At 36.0% G+C, this 22,657-nt stretch overlaps 1 protein-coding gene and 1 long non-coding RNA gene across 7 annotated transcripts in view; one reads left to right on the top strand and one right to left on the bottom strand.

Annotated features, from left to right (window-relative positions):
- LOC125279572 overlaps positions 1-10,073 on the bottom strand; it is a 35,234-nt gene extending 25,161 nt beyond the window's left edge. Inside the window, exons 1-2 of the long non-coding RNA XR_007187409.1 lie at positions 9,993-10,073; positions 1,663-1,812 (exon numbers count right to left, since the gene is read on the bottom strand). This is a non-coding gene — a long non-coding RNA (uncharacterized LOC125279572). The remainder of the gene's footprint in view (positions 1-1,662; positions 1,813-9,992) is intronic.
- Positions 1-22,657, top strand: part of ntng2a (netrin g2a) — an 83,702-nt gene that overhangs the window by 51,729 nt on the left and 9,316 nt on the right. The window contains exons 1-6 of one of the 6 annotated variants that reach the window (XM_048209415.1): positions 10,592-10,728; positions 11,853-11,939; positions 13,886-13,987; positions 16,544-17,748; positions 20,410-20,538; positions 20,995-21,066. The exons of 1 other annotated variant lie outside the window; for it this stretch is intronic. In XM_048209415.1, the coding sequence (XP_048065372.1) occupies positions 16,698-17,748; positions 20,410-20,538; positions 20,995-21,066 (1,252 nt within the window). In that variant the 5' untranslated portion in view covers positions 10,592-10,728; positions 11,853-11,939; positions 13,886-13,987; positions 16,544-16,697. 4 more of the 6 variants (XM_048209413.1, XM_048209417.1, XM_048209414.1 and 1 more) reach the window with 4 other exon arrangements.

Consider the following 22,657-nt stretch of genomic DNA (forward strand, 5'->3'; position numbering starts at 1 on the left):
ATCTAAGACGCAAAGCATTCTAATGCTGGCTTGTGATGTATGAGGGTGTGCTCAAGGTTATAGGAGATTTCATTGCAGTTCTGCCCATTTGTGGTGGTTTAATGCTGTTTTGTTGGAAATCTGAGGCGATGACTGATCTCATGAGGAATACAGAGTCTTTTTCCTCAAGATTCTTCTTAAAGGTGTACTCTGTTTTTTTTTTTTTTTCAGTTTAAAGGTGAAGTGTTTTTAGTGAAGCAGATATTACTAAGTTTTGTATCTAAAGAATGGTGATTTTGAAAATGTTTCAAATGATTTAGACTAGAAAGAGACAATTTACTCATATCAGCTGCATAAAAGCTGTTTTATTATACCATAATGAGATCATAACCATCATGACCAGCTGAATACTACTCACTTCATCTCTGTAAACCTATTTTCTGACACTTTCAGTTTCGGCATTATTTAATAACAATGTTGGGTTAATAGGGTATTTGCCAAAGTTGTCGGAAACCAAAAACTATGCTTTTACTCAATACTTCAACATTGCCAGTTGATGTCAGTGTCAAGACTGTTACTTAGTGCATCTTTAGCCATTTGCCAGAACTCTTACATTTGAATATGGACTCAACAGGCTGTAATGCTGTTTTTTTTTTTGTCCTCAGTGCAAACACTAGCAGTTACGCTTGACCCAGCCACTGTACCAATGTCTATAACTACATCCATAACACCACCCACAGTCCAACTGACCTCAGACTCAACACCAGCCAGCACAGAGTCAGTCCAACCAATCACAGTACCCCAGACTATGGCTCCATCAACGTCTGTAGACACGTTTACAGGTTCGAGCTTTTTTAAAGTCAGTAGAGTAGTGCTCTTGTGTTGCTCTATAGATTAACATAGGTTAGTCTTGTAGTAGTAGAGTTTAGTAGACGAGCCCTTTAGGAAAACTAGAAGATGATTATTTACAAGATAACAGAACTGTATAAAAGTACCACAAAGTAGCATGGTATTATTATTATGCATTTTAGGACATGCACCATGATGGTGTACCATGTAAATACCATAGTAAATGGATACAGTAATCATTCAGTACCATGGTACATGTATATGGGTAGTTGACAAATGAACATGGAGATATATATATATATATATATATAATTTGGATATAATTTTTCACAAAATTTACACAACCATTCAGAAGTTTGGAATTAGTACGATTTTTTTTTTTTTAAGAAAAAAGTAGTTTTATTCAGTAAGGATGCATTAAACTGATCAAAAGTGAGAGTAAAGACATTTATAACGTTACAAAAGATTTCTATTTCCAATAAATGCTGTTCTTTTGAACTTTCCATTGGTAAAAGAATCCTTAAAAACATTTTCTCAAAAATATTAAGCAGCACAACTATTTTCAACATTGTTTCTTGAGCACCAAATCATCATATTAGAATGATTTCTGAAGGATCATGAGACACTGAAGACTGGATTAATGATGCTGAAAATTCAGCTTTGCCAGCATTTAAAAAATACTAAAATAGAAAAATGTTTTTAATAAAAAAATTTTATGGACAAAATCTGTTTCATGTCCAACCAAATAAAAAATGAAAATATAAAAGAAATGATATATCATGTCAACTGCCCATAAGTACTGGCATGTGGTTTTATTACCATTTGAAACCATACCTGTACCGTGGTACCTTCACAGTGCTTTTGGGTCCTGAGAAGCTTTTCTTCCCAACCTCTGACCAATGAATAACACTCACTGGAGTGAGAGCAATTTATCTCAGTGTGTGTCGGGCTGTGGACTCTCTCACTCCCTCAGGGTCCCGCTGCCTGCCATCAAACACACATGCAGAAGACACATTAATACATTATTTCACTCAAAGTAATATGTTGAAATATCTCCATAATTCAATATTATTAGGGCCTGTCAGAATAGCCTGATTTTAGAGTTTGTGATGTCATTTTTTTTCATAATTGCCAAGCTGAAAATATTTAATAACCTGGGAGAACTGGGATTGTTTGGAATGTGGTGAAATAATCTTCCACAGCATGCAATGCATATTTTGCAAGGTCTGTCAACATTTGTCCGCAAAAAGTAATGTTTTATGTACGTTTAATGATGTGTGAGAGAGGATTTTCTCCCGAGATTCAGGTGTGATGCCCGTTCTAAAATAGACATAGGGATGTGTTTGCCGTTACAGGACGAATTTGTTCTGAACTAAAAGTTTCATGGTCACTTCTAATATTTTTAGACCCTGGAAAGAATTTCATTTTATCATCCATAAACCAATTGAACAGTGACGTGTCACTGTTCATTCATTCTGCTGAATAATGGAACACTCTGACACTCGCCAAGGACATTGCAGAAATCTGAATAGTCAGATTATGAAACTTGAGTAAGATCTTTCTTTTGCATGCAAGACATCTGGATTAATGTTGGTCTCAAACACACCCATGGACAATCTATATACCTACATAACATAACTTAAGAGCCCCTTAAGAGACATAATGAGGGGAAAAAATATGAAATGGGAAGAAAAATTATTTGTCAATGCTTTTGCGTTCTCTCGCAAATGTTTTGCGTTCCCTAGAGAAACTTTGCATCCACTCACAAAATATTTAGAACACAAGAGTTTTGCAAGGGAACGAAAAGTTTCTCTGGGGAATGCAAAAAAATAAAAATTATATTTTCTATCATTTCATATTTTTTTTCATCACCATGTCCCTTTAGGGGCTCCGTACATAACTCAAAATCTTTGAAAGATATCGTTTGACCAGTTTTTACTGGGCTCCCATGCACATGTTAAATCTCAGGCATTTAAAATAGTGATTTCTGGGCATGTAAATGTACAAAATCTCAAAATTGTTTAGTAACGTAACTAAAGCATACAGTATATATTGTAGGGAACACACCCTAGGAAGTAAAATTAGCTCAAATGAAATAATTAATTTATAGGGAATTATAAAGAGTTGTTTAGTTTATGACCGAGCAACTGAGTTGAGCACGGTAACTTTAAGATTGACAGTTTAAGCACATAATACAAGACGCTTTCTTTTAAAATCTACAAGAGACTTTATTTATTCTAACACAAACTAATCTAACACAAACACACACACACATTCATACGTGTTACAGTAAGAAAGGAAATTAAAGAGAAAGAGTTTTAAGCGAGAGAGTGATATGATGAACAGAATTCCTAGCAAAATATGCACTTCAAAGACCTGAACGAACCATGAATCATTCATTTAAATGCACCAGTTCAGCTTGTAGAATCTGGAGGTACTTGCTTGAGTCGACTTTAAATGCGAATTTCCCGGCATGCAGAGAAGGGTTTTCCAAGTCGATGATTTGTCGCAGGGTCTTAAAGGTCCGTGTTGTGTTTGGTAAAACCCAATCACGTTTGAGCTTGCTGGAAAAATGAAAGGAAGTCTCTTTGTCGCTGGAGATAAAGTTGAAGCGGCAAAAGTCATTGGTTGAACTTTGTGGCAAAACTTAGAACACGAGACTTTCAGAGGAAAAGAAAATTAAGTAAAAGAAAAGAAAAGTGAAAGTTGGATGGCTTGAATGAGCTGCTTATCTGTTCTTCTACTTCACTCTGTAGTTCTAGTTCGTTCTGCTTACTCTGGTCAATGCTGACCGGTTCTTTCTTCTAGTTCTGCTCATCTCTAGTTTCACTTGTCTTTGTCTTGCGACATGACTATTTAAACTTAGGTGTTTGTCACACCTCTGAGAGGAGTTTTGGACACTCAGATATCGTCCTGTTTCAAAAGGTGATAGGGGTTACCTCCCATCTCTGCTTTAGCAGAGAGTACCATTTAAACATAAATTCTATTAAATGGAATATGATACATTTTACACAGATTTCATTCAAGCCACAAAGAGAGAAATTTCAGAAAGAGAATTAAATTCCTTCCAAATAAGGCATACTTTCAATCAGTCATTCAAGAGTTATCACATTTACATGAATTTTGGGTGTACTAAAGCATAACTGGTTACAGGTAGTATTTGTGGACATGATTTAAAATGTATGCAGTTAAAATATGTTTGATAAGTCCATTTAAAATTGTTTGGAACAATTTTGATGCAGTTTTAGTTGTAGAACAGTCTCCGTTGGTTTTTCTGTGAAGTTAGGAAACAAAAGGTCTGCATTGTCTCTCTGTCTCTTTTGATCTGGTGATCAAAGACTCTTTATCTTCTTGGATGACCATTTGGTGTCACAAATGGCTGTCACTTCTCCTTCTGTTAGGAAACATGGATGCCGTAAAAAGTAATCAGCATTGGTTTTCTCTGTAGACGAGCTGGAGCTGGAGCCAGAACCTCGATTCTGAATTAGAATTATGTTTTGAAAGAATCATCTGAATGATTCTTTTGTCTGGTTCGTCCATGGTTCCTACAATATGAACAAAATGTCTTTTGGAAATGTCTTTTGGAAGTTTTTTAAGTTACATTACAGGTTAAAAGTTTGTAGTCAGATTTTTAATGTTTTTGAAAGAAGGATTTTATGCTTAAAGGCTGCATTAATTTTGATCAAAATTACAGTAACAACAGTAATATTGTGTAATATTACAATTTAAAATAGCACTTTTCTATTTGTTTTTTTTAATAATTCATCCCTGTGACGGCAAAGCTAAATTTTCAGCATCATTCAGTGTCACATGATCTTTCAGAAATCATTGTAAATTGCTGATTTTATGCTCAAGAAACATTTCCTATTATTATCAATGTTGTGCTGCTTAATATTTCTGTGGAAAATGTGATATGTTTTTCAGAATTCTTTGAAACAAATTGTGTTGATTTGAAATAGAAACTTTTGTAATAGTATAAATGACTTTAGTGCCACTTTTGATCAATTTAAAGCACCCTTGCTGAATAAAAATATCTTACAGAACCAAACTTTTGAACAGTAATGTGTATTAAGTAATTATATCCATCTATATTTTTATTAGTGCAATCTATTAAATACTTGTTAAAAATTGGTATCCAGTAATAATAAATAATTCATTGCAAAATTCATGGAAAATAACTTTTTTAAAAAGTCTGTGAAATAATCAGTATGTATTACTTTACACTTCATTGCACGCCAGTCTGTTATTGTGGCATGTATCATTGATTTCAGATTTACCCTCCCATAAACATCAATATTAAAAAGACAAAATGGGTTTGGTCACTTTACAAGATGATCAGACGGCATTCTATCTTAAGTCGGCAGATGTTGGCCAGAGTAAGTTACAATGTGGAAGCAAACCTTGGTTCAAATGTAGTTGCTCGTGTAGGACTGCAGCAGCAGTGACCTCTGCACTAGTCATGCTGGAATGGGAAGGTTATCAGCATATGCGCTTCAGGGGCAAATCAAGACATCATTACCTAAATGATCTCCAAACAGTCCTGGGATTGAACCCTACTGCTATCCAGTATCATTTTTTATTTTATTTTTATTCAATTTTACTGTGTGAGAGGATGAGGAATAAAATATGGAAGCACCATTTATTCCATTCCTCTTTCCTGGATAGTGTGTTTGGAAACTGTGATAGAAAGCTCTCACTGTCCTAAAGGAGAAGACAGAGCGGAAAACAGAGTGCAAGAGAGAGAGAGAGAATGCAATAGAGAAAGACAGAGAGCAGGAATTTGGAGAAAATGGATGATGAATGTTTATTAATCTTGTGGGCCTCCCATCACACTAAAAATAACCCTCATGCATTTATCCAGCAAGGGCAATGTTATTGCACATCTTCATGCCCAAGTGTCTGAGGCAGTGCATGGGGAGAAGCATCTCAAAGATTTAGTGAGCAACTCTGTGTAATAAAGCTGAAATTATTCATAATTACTGCAAGGAACTGGCCCTGTTCCAAAACCAAGTGAACTTCCTTGCTGTCTACAGCCTATATAGGCACCTGTCTTCTAAGACAGCATGTTAACTGAAATGGAAGCTCTTAAGTGATCTAAATAGGCTGCAACTTAATGGGTCATATGCAAACAGCATTCCATTAGTCAAGCACACATACAAGTGCACAATACTCAAAACTCAATAGTCAAGCACACACACTCAAGCACAATACAAGAGACAGACAATTCATAGAAAAATGAATGGGAGAAATCCCACCTTTTATTTGAAAGAGCCAATCACTTTTTTGATACTTTTCTCTAGTCTAGAATATGCATGCACATTAAAGTCCCAACGAAATCAAAATATACGTTTTTTAGCTTTTAGTATACATATGTTAGGCTTAAGGTTATGAATATGCTGGTGTGTTCCAAAACAATGACAAAATTTGCATTTAGAAGATCTAAAAGCATCTAAAACCTACATTCTCTCACTTCCGCTAAAATGGATCATGGATTTTCATGACATCACCACGGACTTCAGCTTCTCATCAGATCTTCTGTAAAGTGTCCCGCCCCCTACATTATAAATAGACGCTAAAGCTGCAGCTGAAATCGGTCACTTGTTCACACATTTACTATTTTCTTCATGGCACATAGTGCACTATATAGGGGACAGGGAACGATTAAGACAGTGTAAATATGCTTTCCATTGAGGCGAATTCAGTCTTGTTTCACGTTAGCATCACGCGAACCGCAGCGCACACAGTCTGCTCTGGTCCAGAGACATGATAGCACCGAGCGGATCATATGCACGAGTCGACGCAGACCACAAAACATATCGGACCTATTTGAATTCTGCACAGAATGCAATATTTTAAAGCGATATGGAGGAGAAACGGTTAGAGGTTTGAAGGAAACTGAGGCTTTATTGAGCTCAATGGCTCTGACCGAGCAGTGATATAAATGAAATGCTATTGGCTATTTTAAAAAAGGGGAGGAGCTGTTTGATATGTCCGACCCTGTTTTCCTGTTTCAGGCACTTCAAGGCACTTCAGTGGGCCTTTAAAGGTGATCATCGAATGAAAAATTGAATTTATCTTGGCACAGTTAAATAACAAGAGTTCAGTACATGGAAATGACATACAGTGAGTCTCAAACACCATTGTTTCCTCCTTCTTATATAAATCTCATTTGTTTAAAAGACCTCTGGAAAACAGGCGAATCTCAACATAACACTGACTGTTACATAACACTCGGGGTGTACGCCCCCAACATTTGCATATGCCAGCCTATGTTCAAGCCATTTGACAAGGGCAAAACGTCTGGATGTGCACAGCTGAATCATCAGACTAGGTAAGCAAGCAAGGACAATAGCAAAAAATGGCAGATGGAGCAATAATAACTGACATGATCCATGATATCATGATATTTTTAGTGATATTTGTAAATTGTCTTTCTAAATGTTTCGTTAGCATGTTGCTAATGTACTGTTAAATGTGGTTAAAGTTACCATCGTTTCTTACTGTATTCACGGAGACAAGAGAGCTGTCGCTATTTTCATTTTTAAACACTTGCAGTCTGTATAATGCATAAACACAACTTCATTCTTTATAAATCTCTCCAACAGTGTAGCATTAGCCGTTAGCCACGGAGCACCATCAAACTCATTCAGAATCAAATGAAAACATCCAAATAAATACTATACTCACAGGAATCGATGTATGCATGATGAACACTTTGTAAAGATCCATTTTGAGGGTTATATTAGCTGTGTGAACTTTGTGTTTGCTGTTTAAGGCAGTTGAGAGCTTGCGGGGGGCGGTGGAGCGGGAGATTTAAAGGGGCCGCACGCTTAATCGGTGCATATGTAATAATGGCTCAAAAATAAATGTAAAAAAACTTATTGGGTATTTTGAGCTGAAACTTCACAGACACGTTCAGGGGACACCTTAGACTTATATTACATCTTTTGAAAAGGGGTTCTAGGGCACCTTTAACTTTTTTTGTTGTTGTTTTTTTGCATAATTTAAGTACTTTAAGTATACTTTTAAATTAAAAATGTATAAAAAAATTATATAATAATAAATAATATAAAATATAAAAATAACTATAACATATAAAAAATAACTATAAAATATAAAATACCATTATTAAATACAAAATACTATTATTAAATACAAAAAAGTATGGCTAAAAATAATCAAATTAAACTGATTAAAAACTAATTTACCCAATATGTGTGTGTTCTACACTTCTATTGCATATTTCAAATCAGCAGTATATTCTGACAAGAGTGATACACTACACTGAAATGCTCATATTGAAATTTAATCTTGGCAAACAATTTTGGAGATTTAGGTTTCAAGTTGACAGGAGTTGGGACTTATACGCCTGTTAACTAGAAAATAGCATTTTGGCATTGCTTCCTTTGACATACTGCCTTAGAATCTGGCCAAAAGAGTTTTCTTAGAAGGCAGCATAATCATGCTGCTTACCTTTTGGAACAGCAGGAGCACACGCGTGCTGCCTTAAATAGTCAGCTTACTAGATTTTGGAAGAGAGCCATTAATTCACAAGATTGCAAGTCTGTCTTGTTTTTTGTTTTTTTCATCTCTTTCAAACAAACAGTATTTCTTTGTCTCTCTCTCTTTTTTTCTAATGTGGTCAGAGAAGGAGAGCAGTCTGAAGTAGATCTGGCCAGTCTATGCCTGCTTTTTTGGTTCTGGTCCGGTTCGGTGGCAGATGGCGAATGGGGGGGTGAAAGCGAGAAATCGTGCTCCAGCTCCCAAGTTAACCCCCCGTGGCCATATGCCTGCCCTCCTGTTACCCGTCGTTCTCTGCTCAGAGCTGCTCACTCTCTCACACACAGGCACACATGCACTCTTTGTCCAGAAAGCATGACAGTACTGCGAGAGGCTAATTCGATTAGTAGCCTGTTAAAAGGCACTGGATGCTAATACCTCTCTGGATGCCTCTACTGATCATTTTGTGTGAATGGACATGTGTGACACAGCATCTTAAAGTCACTGTCGTAAAAGACGCTGAATAAACAGTCAATCTAGTGCATTTATAATAGAGTACACCAATAGTAAAAAATAGTACAGATGGAACACAAGAATGGAGATGGAACACATGTATAGACTTACAGATGGAACATGTATAGACTTCTAAAACACTTTTTGTCTATTCAGTGATTTTATACATTTGTCACATTAATGAATTGTCTAAATTTTCTTCATTATGGGGCTTTTCTCAGCAAATACTGGCGTTTGAGATTCATTGCGAAACATTTGATATCATACAGTTAATTTGATTGACAGCTCTGTTATTTTTTTACTTTTTTATCCAGAAACAGTTCTAGACCCCTATTTACTGTCGTTCAAAATTATTCAGCAAGAATGCATTAAATTGATCAAAAGTAACACTAAAGACATTTAAGGGTTCACACCAAGAACGATAACTGAAAAGACATCTATAATGTTAACTATATTAGCGTCCATGGCAACAGACAATAAAATTCTGTTTCTTATAAATATGTGCTGCAGTTTTGTCATCTGCCACTTTAAATGTTTGAGCTCTTGGTGTGAAGTGGCATTTATAATGTTAAAAAAATACTATTTCAAATAAATTCTTTACTTTTGAACTTTGTTAATCAAAGATTCCTCCAAAAATGTATGACAGTTTCCAGAAAAAACATTAAGCAGCACAGTTTTCAACATTAATAATAAGACATGTTTCTTAAGCATCAAATCAGTGTATTAGAATGATTTCTGAAGGATCATGTGACACTGAAAACTGGAGAATGATGCTGAAAATTCAGTATTTCCATCACAGGAATAAATTACATTTTAAAATAGAAAAAAAATATACAAAATATATTGTAATAATATTTTACAATATTAGAGTTTTTACTGTATTTTTGATCAAATAAATGCAGCCTGCGTGAGCAAAAGAGACCTCAATCAAAAACATGAGACTTAAAAAAAAGATTTAAAAAAAAAATAAAAAAATCTTACCAACCCCAAACTTTTGAACAGTATAGTGTATGTACTGTAAATTGCCTCTGTTATGATTTTCCTGAACTGAATGTAACTGAAAACTGAAAATAAGTAAGGACATGTAAATGTGGTCGGTTAAACGGACAGTTCACCCAAAAATAAAAATTCTGTCAAAATCATTTACTCACCATCATGATGTTCCAAACCAGTATGACTGTGTGACTTGCTCGCTGGTTCTGATGTCAACACCATGACATTCCATAATTATCCTAACAGAAAGAAGTTTTGCATTACATAGTGAAAGTATTATAGAGTACAAAAAAATCCTGTTTTCCATAATATGTTCCCTTTAACAGTTTATATAAAACATAATTGCAAAAATGCAACACCGATCTCACAGAACACGAAACTCTGTGTGAATCTCTCACTGAATTATTACCCAGAGACTGAGACATAAATTATTTTCATCCACGCCACTCAGACACAACACTAAATAAAACATCTATCAGTAATACGGACCATTTTTCATTAGCAAACCATGTAAATACAATAAACCCATGGAATTAGGGAACAGTGTCTTCAGCCATGCTTTAATTATGAAACACTAGGGAGGGACGCAACCTTAATAAAACATCAGCATGCCTGAGAGCAGGAAGTATCGGCCTGCTGCGGTGCTCGCTGTGGGCTGCCCACGCTGAATCCCAAAACTCCCATCAGTACCGGCACAGTGTGAGCTGACATGGTCATTCCTCTTCCAGAGGGAAGACACCTGCTCCTATTGAGACAGGCAGACGACAGCAAACAAGCTAACATGCATGAGATGCCGAATGCCACGTTCCATATTTGACGTACAGTACTGTGAATACTGGCATAGACAGAGATGATTAGCATTGTGCTGGCATTGAGGAGCGCGTGTGACTTTAAGTAAGTTTCATCCAAAAACTTTCACGAGTTCATGCTCAAGTACAGTATGTGCACATATTCAACAGTACTATGGTAAAACAGTGATGTTTGGACTCTACTATGACAACGTGATCTCAAAAGTATTCAAAGTCTGATTTTAGCACATGTATTTATAGATATAATATTAACAGCATCTGAAATGTAAATCATTGTACATATGAACAACTCTACTCACAGTGCATCAAATTCATAGGTAGATTTTTAATAATAAATGAGATAAATTAAGGGTAATGCTCATTTATTTTTCGCATTTAACATAGACCGGTAATTAAAACAAATAAAGTGTTTGTATATACAGTCAAACCAAAAATTATTCAGACACTAGATATAATTTTTTCGATTTTTTACTAGTGGTTGCAGGACACTATAGTTCATTTATGTAAGTGAGGATAGCAAAATAAAGTAAACTGACATATTATACCCAAAAATTCTTCATACAGTGGACTAGCAGTAAAATGTATAAAAGTTTGGGACCAAAAATTATTCAAACACTTTGACCTGACCATGTTTTGCTTAAGTGTTATCTGACATTATTAAGATTACTTTTTTCAGACACAGTTTAACTCTGAGATCTTGTCATATTTTATTACCATTTTTTTTTTTTTAAACTATAGCGAATAAACTGTAATAATGAATGAAATGTTGGAAAAGGTGTCTGAATAAATTTTGGTTTAACTATATACACACACACACACACAATATTTTAATGTACTGTGAACTTTAAAAATTGTTATATTAACGTAATTGCCGATATTATTGAAGTACCATATAATACTATGGTATATAAAATGGCAATCAAACAGTACCATGGTATATGCATCTGTATTATGATACAATATCATTGCAGGATATGGACATGATCGACTGATGTCATTGGTAAATCCATACATCATCAAAAGCATGCAAGTCACTCTCTAGTGCTTGTCCCTTTTAGTGCTGTGGGCTGCAGTAAAGTGCATTTAGCAGTGCCCTTTATTTGTGGTCAGCGAATAGCTGAGATCAGGCTGATTTAGGCTCTGATGGGCAATACTGTCGTGGTATCTGATCCCTGCACTGGCGAGCTCATCCTTCTGTCTGCTGACTAGACACGGCCACCTCCAGTGACACATCGACTTCTCCTCCTGCCCCAACAGGCGGCTCAGTGATCCCTGAATCCCTCACCAATACACCAGGTGACACATGCAGAGACTACATTAGCATCTTTGAGCAGTTCTGCTGGTGTATAGATGAAGCCTTGTTTAATGGACGTGCTCTTAGCTCCCTGTTTTACATGAAAGTCAACATGAAATGCCATTCGTAACCCATTTTAGTTCACAATATGATGCGATTCTCAAGGAAACAGGATATACAAATGCAGGAGAAAATGTAGGATGAAGCTTAGTCGGGAATTAATTGGATTGTGTAAAGTGGACCAGACAAATGTTTGAATTACTTACAATAAGATCTGTATCTTGTATTGGGAAAGTAAATAGGGTTGATTTTCATTTCATGTTGACTTTAAAGTTCCTTTTCGTTGCTGTTTAGTAGTAGATGGACCGTAGTGTGTCTTTGAGATCAAGCATTACTTGGCTGTGGTGTTTTATCGTGTGTTCACACTTGTAGTTCAGTTCTCTTGGTTCTTTTGGTCCGGAACAAAAAAGAAAATGACCAGTGTTGGGGTAACACATTACAAGTAACTTGAGTTAAGTAATCAGATTACTTTTTCAGTTAACTAGTAAAGTAACGCAAGTTACTTTTTCAGTTTACAACAAAAAATCTATCTTACTTTTTCAGATAATAAATGCAAGTTACTTTTTCACATTGACTGACAACTCTCCTGTCCCCATGTTGAGAGAAATAAAGTGCAGAGGTGTTGTGTGCGCTATGTAAACATGACGGTTATTGTAGGTCTAGACTAAATGTGAACATGCATTTACTCATCTCACTTGCAAGAAAACTTCCAATATTCCTCAAAATGAATAAAAACAGAGTGAATTGCAATTTCAGAATTTTACGCAAACCTGTAATAATTAACTATATTAAATTGCACAAACATACTTTATGTATTTAATCTAACTTTATTAACAAATGTCTTTGCTGCTGACCTTCAATGATCTAATTCAACCATACTAATAAGCAAAAATGACTTTAGATTATATTTAGAAATAAAACTGTTGAACTTCCTTCTCCTGCAAGCCGAGCCCAGGTAGGAAAAAGTAAAGCAAAAGTAATGTACCGCATTATTTTTCATAAAAAGTAACGCAGTTAGTTATTAGGGAGTAACGCAATATTGCATCAATATTGTAAAAGTAACATTCCCCAACACTGAAAATGATACATTTAGTCCAAGTAGTGTTCACAATGTCATTTTTAAGACCTAACCTAAAGATACAAAACAAAAACAGCTTTTATGATATATATATATATATAGCTTGCGACGTAATTTACCAAACATCCAAAACAATGCTGTGCGCTGGGCTAAATGCATTAATTGTATGTGCGGAGATATGATGGTATTTTTACCAGCTGAGAACTTGTGAAGAGCTTATAAAATGTGCAAAGGAGTCAAAATTGCGGCAGGAATTCCTCCGTCACATGCAAACGAAGATCTAACCCAAGGAGGCGGTGGTTCTGATGCCTGTAGCGTTCACACTTATTCTAATGAAGCACACTAACAGAGCAAACTCACCAGAGTTCATTTTAATTGAACCAAACCTGCCAAGTGTGAACACACCCTTAGACAGATTTAGCATTGTGGTTGAATTTATACTAGTCATTGAAAAATATATAATAATGTATGATAAAAAAAATCAGTAATAGCATCTAAAAACAATAATCATTGTCATCATCATCAAACGTTTATTCTAATACAATAAAACTAAAAACTGAGTGATTAAACTTTGAAATGAAACAACCAAATGTAGTTAGATGTACACTTCATCACCCACTTGTATTTTTATAGGCTTTGTATTCTTTTGCATAAGTACAAGTATGTTTTCCAAAGCTAAAATTAAAAATAGAGGTGTTAACAGTAGGAGGTATCTGGCCCTCTTCACTTACTCTCTCGGCTCTCAACTCAACACTGTAATTTTACTGTCCCAAGTGCTACTTGTGACAAGCTTTCTGCCCACAATGCCAGCTGCTACCATCTCGAGCCAGACAGACACCTCGTCTTTAACTACGATGCCATCTCCGTCTAGTCCAACACTCACAGTCGTACCCACGGCACCTGACCAGCCAGGTAAGAGAACATCGTGTCACAATCACAATTTGTTGACAAGTTTGCACAAGACAATAATACATAAAGAAACTTTTTTTTCTCTAAATGTCTTCCAGTATTAAAGTTTTGATTTTTAAAGAGTAAATCCATCAGAACTCTGTTCGCAAAGACATTTTAACCTTGAAATTAGCTGTAATATATGCAAGCATGTGTCTATCTATTTAGGTTAGACATTCTTCATTTATTCTGCCTCACTTGTGTTAATAATTGAGAGGTGAAATATTCAACAGGGAGCATGTTTAAAGCCATACTTTCAGTTTTGTTCTTTTGCCCTCCTGGTTGTGAGAATGCATACATTACAGTTATTCTATTAAAAGGCGCTTTGAATCTTTACACGCTTTCAAAGAGCCTAGAACATTTAAAATAGTGTGACATCATTTTATGCTAGGAAGATTAAAATTTGGCACCTGATAAATCAAACAAACAACAACAAAAACACTTCTGTACACAAAGCATTTTAGATCTTTTTTCTAATTTCTTGTTTGAAACACCTTTAGTAGTTTATATGAGTAATCTAAGATTTGAGATTTAAAACAATTCACTAAACAGTTTCAGTTCTAAACCTGCATATCACTATAAGCAACAGAAAAATTGTGCAGCATATTTAAGGAGAATTGCACTGTAAAAACTTTTAAATACTAAAAGGGGTACAACAATAACACAGAGAGCGTAGGCAAATAAACAATGCCAAAAGCAAGTGACCTTCAGTCTTAGTTAATTCCCCACAGTTTGTGTGGCTCTCCTTTACCTCACAGGGGACCTTGAGGAAAGCAGTGCATGCAGGGAGCACTCCAATGTAATTTCAGTCTGACTGATGGCTGTAACGGTGCACTATATTCTGATCTGAGGTAGAGCAGAGCGTGGAGATTAAATGTGATTACTACTGTGATTACTAAATCATTCATTAATATATATGGGCCAAGGTGCCACGTAACATGCCATGTGGCGGCTATGTGTCTTCTCAAATCGAGCGTTGAAGTCAGCAGGGCAGGTGGAGGCTTGCTTACTTGTAGCTTACAAGCTGTTACCAATTTAAACTGGCTTTCAGCTGTAAAAAAAAAAAAAAAGAAAAAAAAAAATCAACAACTGACAATGAAATCTTACAGCCTTAAAAAAAATGTTCAGGATTTAATCAAAATAAATCTAATTGTCAGCATATGTGGCATAATGTCAATTACCACCGAAAGTTGTTTAGACTCTTTGCATTATTTTTTTTTTCCCTTTACATAATTTACAACCACTTACAATACAAGGAAATACATATTAAAATACACAATTTTAAAAGCCAGAATACTCAATACCTAAAAAGGATGATTTGATACTTTTTATAAGCCTCATATTTCTTTAAAAAAAAGTTTATTTTTGGTTACGCTTTATTTGTAACACTTTATTTTAGTGTCCTTGTTACACGTTACATGTAGTAACTGTAGTAATAATTATAAATTATGCATAATTACATCCAACTAACCCTAAAGCAAACCACAATCCTAATCCTTACCCTATAGTAAGTATACTGTATGTTGTTAATTATTATTACACAGTACTTAAATGCATAATAACAATGTAACACGGACAACTTAAAATAAAGTGTAACCGGATTTGGTTTAGGGTTAGTTACTTGTAATTATTCATAATTTACTGTTATTATTATAGTAAGTACATAACTATGTCACCTTAAAATAAAGTTACCTTATTTATTAACAATTATTTTCTGTAAAAATGTCAAACTAATATATTTATTGCAATGTGTATATGCTTATTTACCGCATTTAAAGCAGCGAGTTTCGCTTACCAAGCAGCTTAATTTTCCAATCAGATGTGCTAAACAGCAGGTGTTCAGTTTTGTTGACTGCGAAAAATTTGTGACATTTTTTTTTTTGCTTTGTTTGTGTAATCAAAACAAAATGCCACCACCTTACCTATCCCACCATTTCTGCCTCTCGCACCAGGTGTGTGTAGCATCCACCTTTCGAACCTAATGCCGCTGAAACTGTAACTATGAAAATGGCAAGCCCAGCCTCAGGAGATAAATCATTAAATACTCTGTTATTGTGAAACACAATCACTTTCGAGAGCACATGGCGTGGCGGTCGAGGCTCAGCTGAAGGCCGGTGCTCAATTCTTTCAGATCTATTTTTGAATAGCGATTGAATGAACAGCTGCTAAATATTTCATAAGAGAAAAGAGACCAGGTCATGGTAAGGAAGACCAAAAAGGGGCCAATTTATTGAACTTATGGAGAGAGAGATAGATACATGAAACCATAACAGGAAAGCGCAACGAGTCCTGTCCTTGAAGAGTTGGACGGGGGCACGAGCAGGGGGAAGTGATTCTATCAGGGCTTGTGTATCTCGTTTCTGCTGAACTGGAAATGGCGAAAGGTTGAATCGCTGCAATAACATCTATTATGTACAGTATGTAAGCCCAAAGGGCAGCAATGGCATCCGTAAGCATCTTTACTGCTTTTGACAGAACAGTTTAGATATCTGACTCTTTATGCTCTGTACACAATTACAGTTTCCGCAGCACCAGATGTGATACCCGATGCGGCCACAGCAACCAACGCCGTCACTGCAACAACTGGCTTGTTACAAGCAATCCACTTTCTGTTCTTCCTGAGGTTACTGATGCATTTGCCTCATCCTCTGATGGCATTGCAACAACGCTTTATATGGTCACCCAAGCGATATCTTCTGCAACCATGGCAACAACACCTTCTGCAACCATGGCAACTTTTGAAACAACATCTTCAGCATCAGCTAGCACCATTCAACTGCCAACCTCTCTTGCTCCTTATTCTGATGTATCTTCAGTGGAAACGAGTGAAGTGGTTACAGCAAATATCTTGGATAAAAGTGCCATTGTGTCCTCAACAGATACAGCAATGAAGACAGCTGATGCACTCCCTCCAGGCATTGATTTGATCGTCCCAACAACTCCTGCATCTGATGTTGATGCTCCTGCCACTGATGTTATTGCTTCATCTCCTGATATGGAAGCTCCATCAATAGTTATGATTGAACCAGAGACTGGTTCTATTGGCCCTGCAACTGACAAAGACGCTCCTGCGACTGTTGAGGTGGCTCCTCCATCTGACAAGTTTGCAGAATCTACCGATGTGTCCGATGAAATCAAACCAGCTCCTGAAGGTCCAGGTGATGGCATTGAAGTTGTCATGACAGTTGCAGAAACAGTCACCACCAGCAAAGTCCCACCTACAACCAAGCCTCTTCTGACAAGTGACCCTTTGCAAGCTCCAGTCCCTGACAATACTCCTCAACCTGACAGTAAACCTCCATCCAAAGATGCAAAGAACAGTGAAGCTCCTCTCACTGAGACCAATGAGGAAAAAACAGCAACAAACCTGGGGAAGAAAGATAAAGATGCTCCTGAGAGTAAACCACCATCCAAAGTGGGAGAAAACAGTGAGGTTCCTCTTAGTAAGACCAAGGAGGAAAAAACAGAAACAAATTTGGAGAAGAAAGATAAAGATGCTTCTGACAGTAAACCTCCATCTGAAGTAAGAGAAAACAGTGAGGTTCCTCTCACTGAGAACAAGGAGGAGAAAAGAGCAACAAACCTAGAGAAGAAAGATAAAGATGCTCCGGACAGTAAACCTCCATCTGAAGTAAGAGAAAACAGTGAGGTTCCTCTCACTGAGAACAAGGAGGAGAAAAGATCAACAAACCTAGAGAAGAAAGATAAAGATGCAGAAGCCCCAGGTACCCACAGCAATTTTGACATATGAAATACATATTTCCTGCTACAGTGCAAATTACACAATGATACACATTTAAATGAGCTTCAAAAGGTCATTTTTGAGGCGCAATCTGTTGAAATCTGTGTCACACAACCCAAATTGCCTTCAGAACAGTAAGCCTAACTCTCTTAAAAGAATAATAAATGAAAATTCTTTACTCACCTTCATGTTGTTCAAACTTCTGTGGAGCACAAAAGGTGATGTTAGGCAAAATGACAGCCTCACTCACCATTCTCTTTCATTATATGAAAAAAAAAATATATTTTTTTATTTTGGAATATTCTATATAGAAGAAAAAAAAATCATTTTCCTGAGAAGAAAGGAAGTCATATGAGTTCGGAATGACAAGAGGATGAGTAAATGATGATAGAATTGTCATTTCAGGTTAACTACTGTATCCCTCAAAAGACTTTTTAAACAAAACACTAAAGTTTTATATACCTAGAGTAATAAATAATGACAGTATTTGTTTTGTTGATACTGATCCTGACAGAAAGTGCACAGGCAAGTTATTGTTGCTATGGTAATTCAACTTCTCTTTTTGGCATCAAGCTCTGTCAAACTTTTGGTTTGTTTGAACAGTTTAGCATACACTTCCATTCAAAAGTTTGGGGTCGGTAAGAATTTTTTGTTTTTAAAAAGCTTTTTGTTCTAAAGCTGTGTTTATATATAGTGCACAGCAGAAATGAGTACACCCCCTCTAAAACTTCTGAAAGTCAGCAATTACTCAATTACTTAGAAGTAAGTCTGCTTAATCAATTACCAAAGAAGAATGTCAAAATTATTCAGGAAAATAAGATTTTCTTATCAAGATGATAAAATGTTGTGTAGCAAAAATGAGTACACCCTCCTAAAAGTTACTAAATAAAACAAAATAAAAATTTTCTGGTGCAAGTTTAAAGCAATGTTTGATCAACAGGTAAGTATGTTGAACCAAAACATTTAAAGAGAAGTAATTTCTTGACAATTAAAAGTGTTATATAGCCCACTGAATCATTCTCAGACTTAATGCTGACAACAATGGAAGCACTTGGGAGAGAACTGTCAGGAGACTTATTTCTTAGCACAAAAGAGGACAGTGGTACAAGAGGATTACCAAATCATTGTTTTAAGTATGAAAATATAGCAAAAGTAACAGAAATTCAAAAACAATGGACTTGTGACAAGGCCCCTGAAATAATCAGGCCTTCATTTTTAAGCTTTCATTTAGTGATGAGGGATTTATTTTGCTAGACAAAGAGCAGGAGATATTTCCAAGCGAGTGTCTCAGAGCCAGCAAAAGCTATGAAAAGAGTGAATGTTTATCTCACAGAGTAAGATGCTGCCTGCAGAAATGACATGCATGGTTGTTGTTCTCACTGGAACTACCTACTGTAGCCAAAGCACAATAAAGTTAGTTAGCCATTTCCAAAGCCCATATTTACAAATATAGATTCTGGGAATCAATACTCTAGTCTCATGTGACCAAATCACTCATTTTGGATCTAACAGCATCCAAAATGTTATGGTGTTGCTAGAGGAGGAGTACAGTGAGAAGTGCCTGGTTCCCACAGTAAAGTTCAGTGGTAGCGATGCTCTTATATAGGGATGTATGAGTGTTGAAGGTGTGAGGGAGTTGTGCTTTATCAATGCTGTCATGAATTCCCACACCACTGTGTAATTTAATACACAATCTTGAAACAGAAGATGTTACCCTTTCCTCATTCCCTGCATTGTTAGGCATTTTTTCAACATGACAATGACTTCAGTGGACATGTATTGCACTCAATCTTAACACTCTTGAGTGTCTGTGGGGGATTCTGTAGAGACGAGTTGAGCAACACTCCCCATTAAAGATCAGGGCATTTAAGGAGCTCATCATCCAGGAGTTAAACAGGACAGATGTGACAATTTGTCATGAACTTGTACACTCCGTGCCAAGAAGGGTCAGAGCAGTATATTCAAAATTATGGAGGGCATACTAAGATATACTAGAATATTATACATTTGTTGAATTAAAGCTAGGGTGTACTCATTTCTGCAATCCTTCATTTAAACAAAATTGGCTAATTTACTTATTTTATGGCTATTAATGACATATATTTCTCAGTTTTTATTATGTATATGTTTAATACATTTTAGTTTTGCCATCTTTCCATGAATTGTATTAGTGATCATAAAGAAAATACATATTTTGTGTTTGTTCAGAGGGGGTGTACTCATTTATGCAATTTAAAATAACATTTTTATATTTTTCTATATTTCAAAATGTATTTTATTCCTGTGATGGCAAAATATTCATTTTTTTAATATTTTAAATGATGGATTTAAAATCTTTTGTAAAAGTATTCACTGTCACTTTTCAATTTACCTGCTGAATAAAATAGCATTAACTTAAAAAAAAAAGAAAAAAGAAAAAAAAGATCTTACTGACCCCAGACTTTTGAATGTATTTTTAAAGACACCTCACAAGCTTTAGTCTGAAACAAAATCAAAATCTACTATAAATATTCAAACACTATGTCTGCATAAAACAAATCATGTATGGTTATCAGATTTAAACAATGAATAAAACGAACTGGAAAATAATGACATGTGACGACTCTTCTTCTTCAAATACTCACGATTTCTCCGGTGTAAACAGTATCTGCTGACATTAAGAGGAACAACGAGGCTGGGAAAACCGAAAAGAGCAGGGAAGCCAAAGAGGAAAAGAAAGAGAAGGAAAAAAAGAAAGAAAAAGATTATGAAAAGAAAGACTATGAGAAAAAAGGTATACAGCGTTTGTACAGTAGTTGAGTGTGTGTATTGTGTGTAGCTTGATTATAGAAATGAAACAAACAGATATTGCACTCATCTGACACAAAATGTAACTATGACTGCGGTCTGAAAATGCATTTCTGCATGGTACCTTCCAGTAATGCTGCTGTGGATGAGATGGAGTATCTGTTAGTGAAGAACATTTACAGCTTGTAGTGTATTGATTGGTTTAGCAGCCATTAGATCCACAGAAAGAAACTCTAAACCCTAGTTCTCTCTAGTTTTAGGCTGTTTTGTTTACATGATCAGTTTTCTTAAATAACAGTAGCATCATTTCAGTGTATCTGGTTTCACATTTTCGGCCCTTACAGTGAACCTTTCCACGTTGTTGAGTGATTTGTGCCAGTAGTGCAGCAATATTAGCCAACAAATATCCAACAAAAAGCTTAATGTTGCTTTTATTCCAAAGTTGTTGCAAGGATTTTAATCCCCGGGGGGCCAAAAACGCAGTTGTCAAGGATAGCGTACATCAGATTTCAAGGTAAGGCAATGCTTTAAATCAAGACAGAAAAAAGACGTTATATTCAGGGTTTCAATGACATTTTATGTGAATGATGTATTTATATGCATTAGCACTCCTGTAGGCTATGCTTATCAAAGGATGAGTCAGTTTTGATTTCTGTTTTCCAGAATGTGGACAGACACTAATATGGAAACTGTGGAAAAATTGCTGCCTAAATGTTATTCATTTCCTCTCTTCCATGTCGCTCTTTCTTGTCTCTCTCCTTTCTTTGTGCTCACATGTTTTGTTTTTTGCTTTGTCTCATAAGGTAAGCCGCTCATGATGTATTGTGTTTGCTAGAAAACAGAAGGATCTCCCCCAGGCTGTATAATCAAAAGCGTCCTCTTCTAGAAACTAGCTACTTTGCATTTTCACTCTTCGAGTGTTAGACAGCTGTCTGCTGAAGATGCAAGATCGTTTGTGAAACATCGCTGCATCCCTTCACCAATCTGGGGAGTAATTGAGCATTTATATTTAATTAGCTGCTCTTGCCCCCCATCCCACTGTGTAGCTGACTGTGAGACAGCAGGACCCCACGTCGCCAGCATCTTTAAAACATCATATCAATTATTCAAAGACCCAAGTGTTTAAACAGCAAAGAATCGAAAAAGAACAGCTTCTCAAACGCAACTGTAACTGCAGCTCATTATCAGTGTTTATCAATGTCCACTTAAACTGTTAATTAGGCCCTATAGTTGGATTTATTTACTCAGACTAATAACTATAACTTCCTACTATTCAGTCAGTCTGTGTGGATATGTCTAAACTATGGAAGCTTGTTTCCGCCATGAAATAAAAAATGGGTAATAGCGACTTTATATCTCACAATTTTCTCAAAATTGCGAGATATAAACTCACAACGGCGAGTTATAAAGTCAGAAGTGTGTGATATAAAGTCAAAATTGCTAGTTATATAAAGTCAGAATTGCTAGTTATTATGGCCAGATTTACTAAACGGGTCAAATTAGCGTGAGACCGCAATTCCACAAATGCACCAATGGGAGTGGCAAGTTTTGCGCACGATCTGCTGCTGATGCGCAAATAAAGAACACAGACGCAGTCACAGTAATTTACATAATGACCAATGCAATCTAACAAGAGCAGTGCAAATTAGCGTTGGGACGCAAATAAGCAGAGCTGATGCTCTCATCAGGTGCGGGGCGACACAGGCGCAACTTGTTACATGTAATTGTTACATGTAATCTGACACATATATAGGCCTGATATTGTTTGCCAAGCCATGTTGGCCTGTACATATATATATATATATATATATATATATATATATATGTATATAGGCTAACGTGGCTTGGCAAACGATATGTTCGGATCACGACTTCCTCTGGCATTCCATAGAAATTAATATGAGTGGAAAATATTTTCTTCCTTCTGCCACGCGCTCTCTGTGCCATGCAGCCATGTTGCACAATGGGTTAAGACATGCTTTTTTGGGGGGTTAAATAATGGCGCAAATACCAGTAAATTGACGAGCACAAACCTTAGTAAATCACATTGCGTGATTCATTTAAAATACTCTCCTCCCATAAATTTTGCATCTGAAAGGGAAACT

This window comes from Megalobrama amblycephala, linkage group LG12 (assembly GCF_018812025.1).
Source record: "Megalobrama amblycephala isolate DHTTF-2021 linkage group LG12, ASM1881202v1, whole genome shotgun sequence".
NCBI lineage: Eukaryota > Metazoa > Chordata > Actinopteri > Cypriniformes > Xenocyprididae > Megalobrama > Megalobrama amblycephala.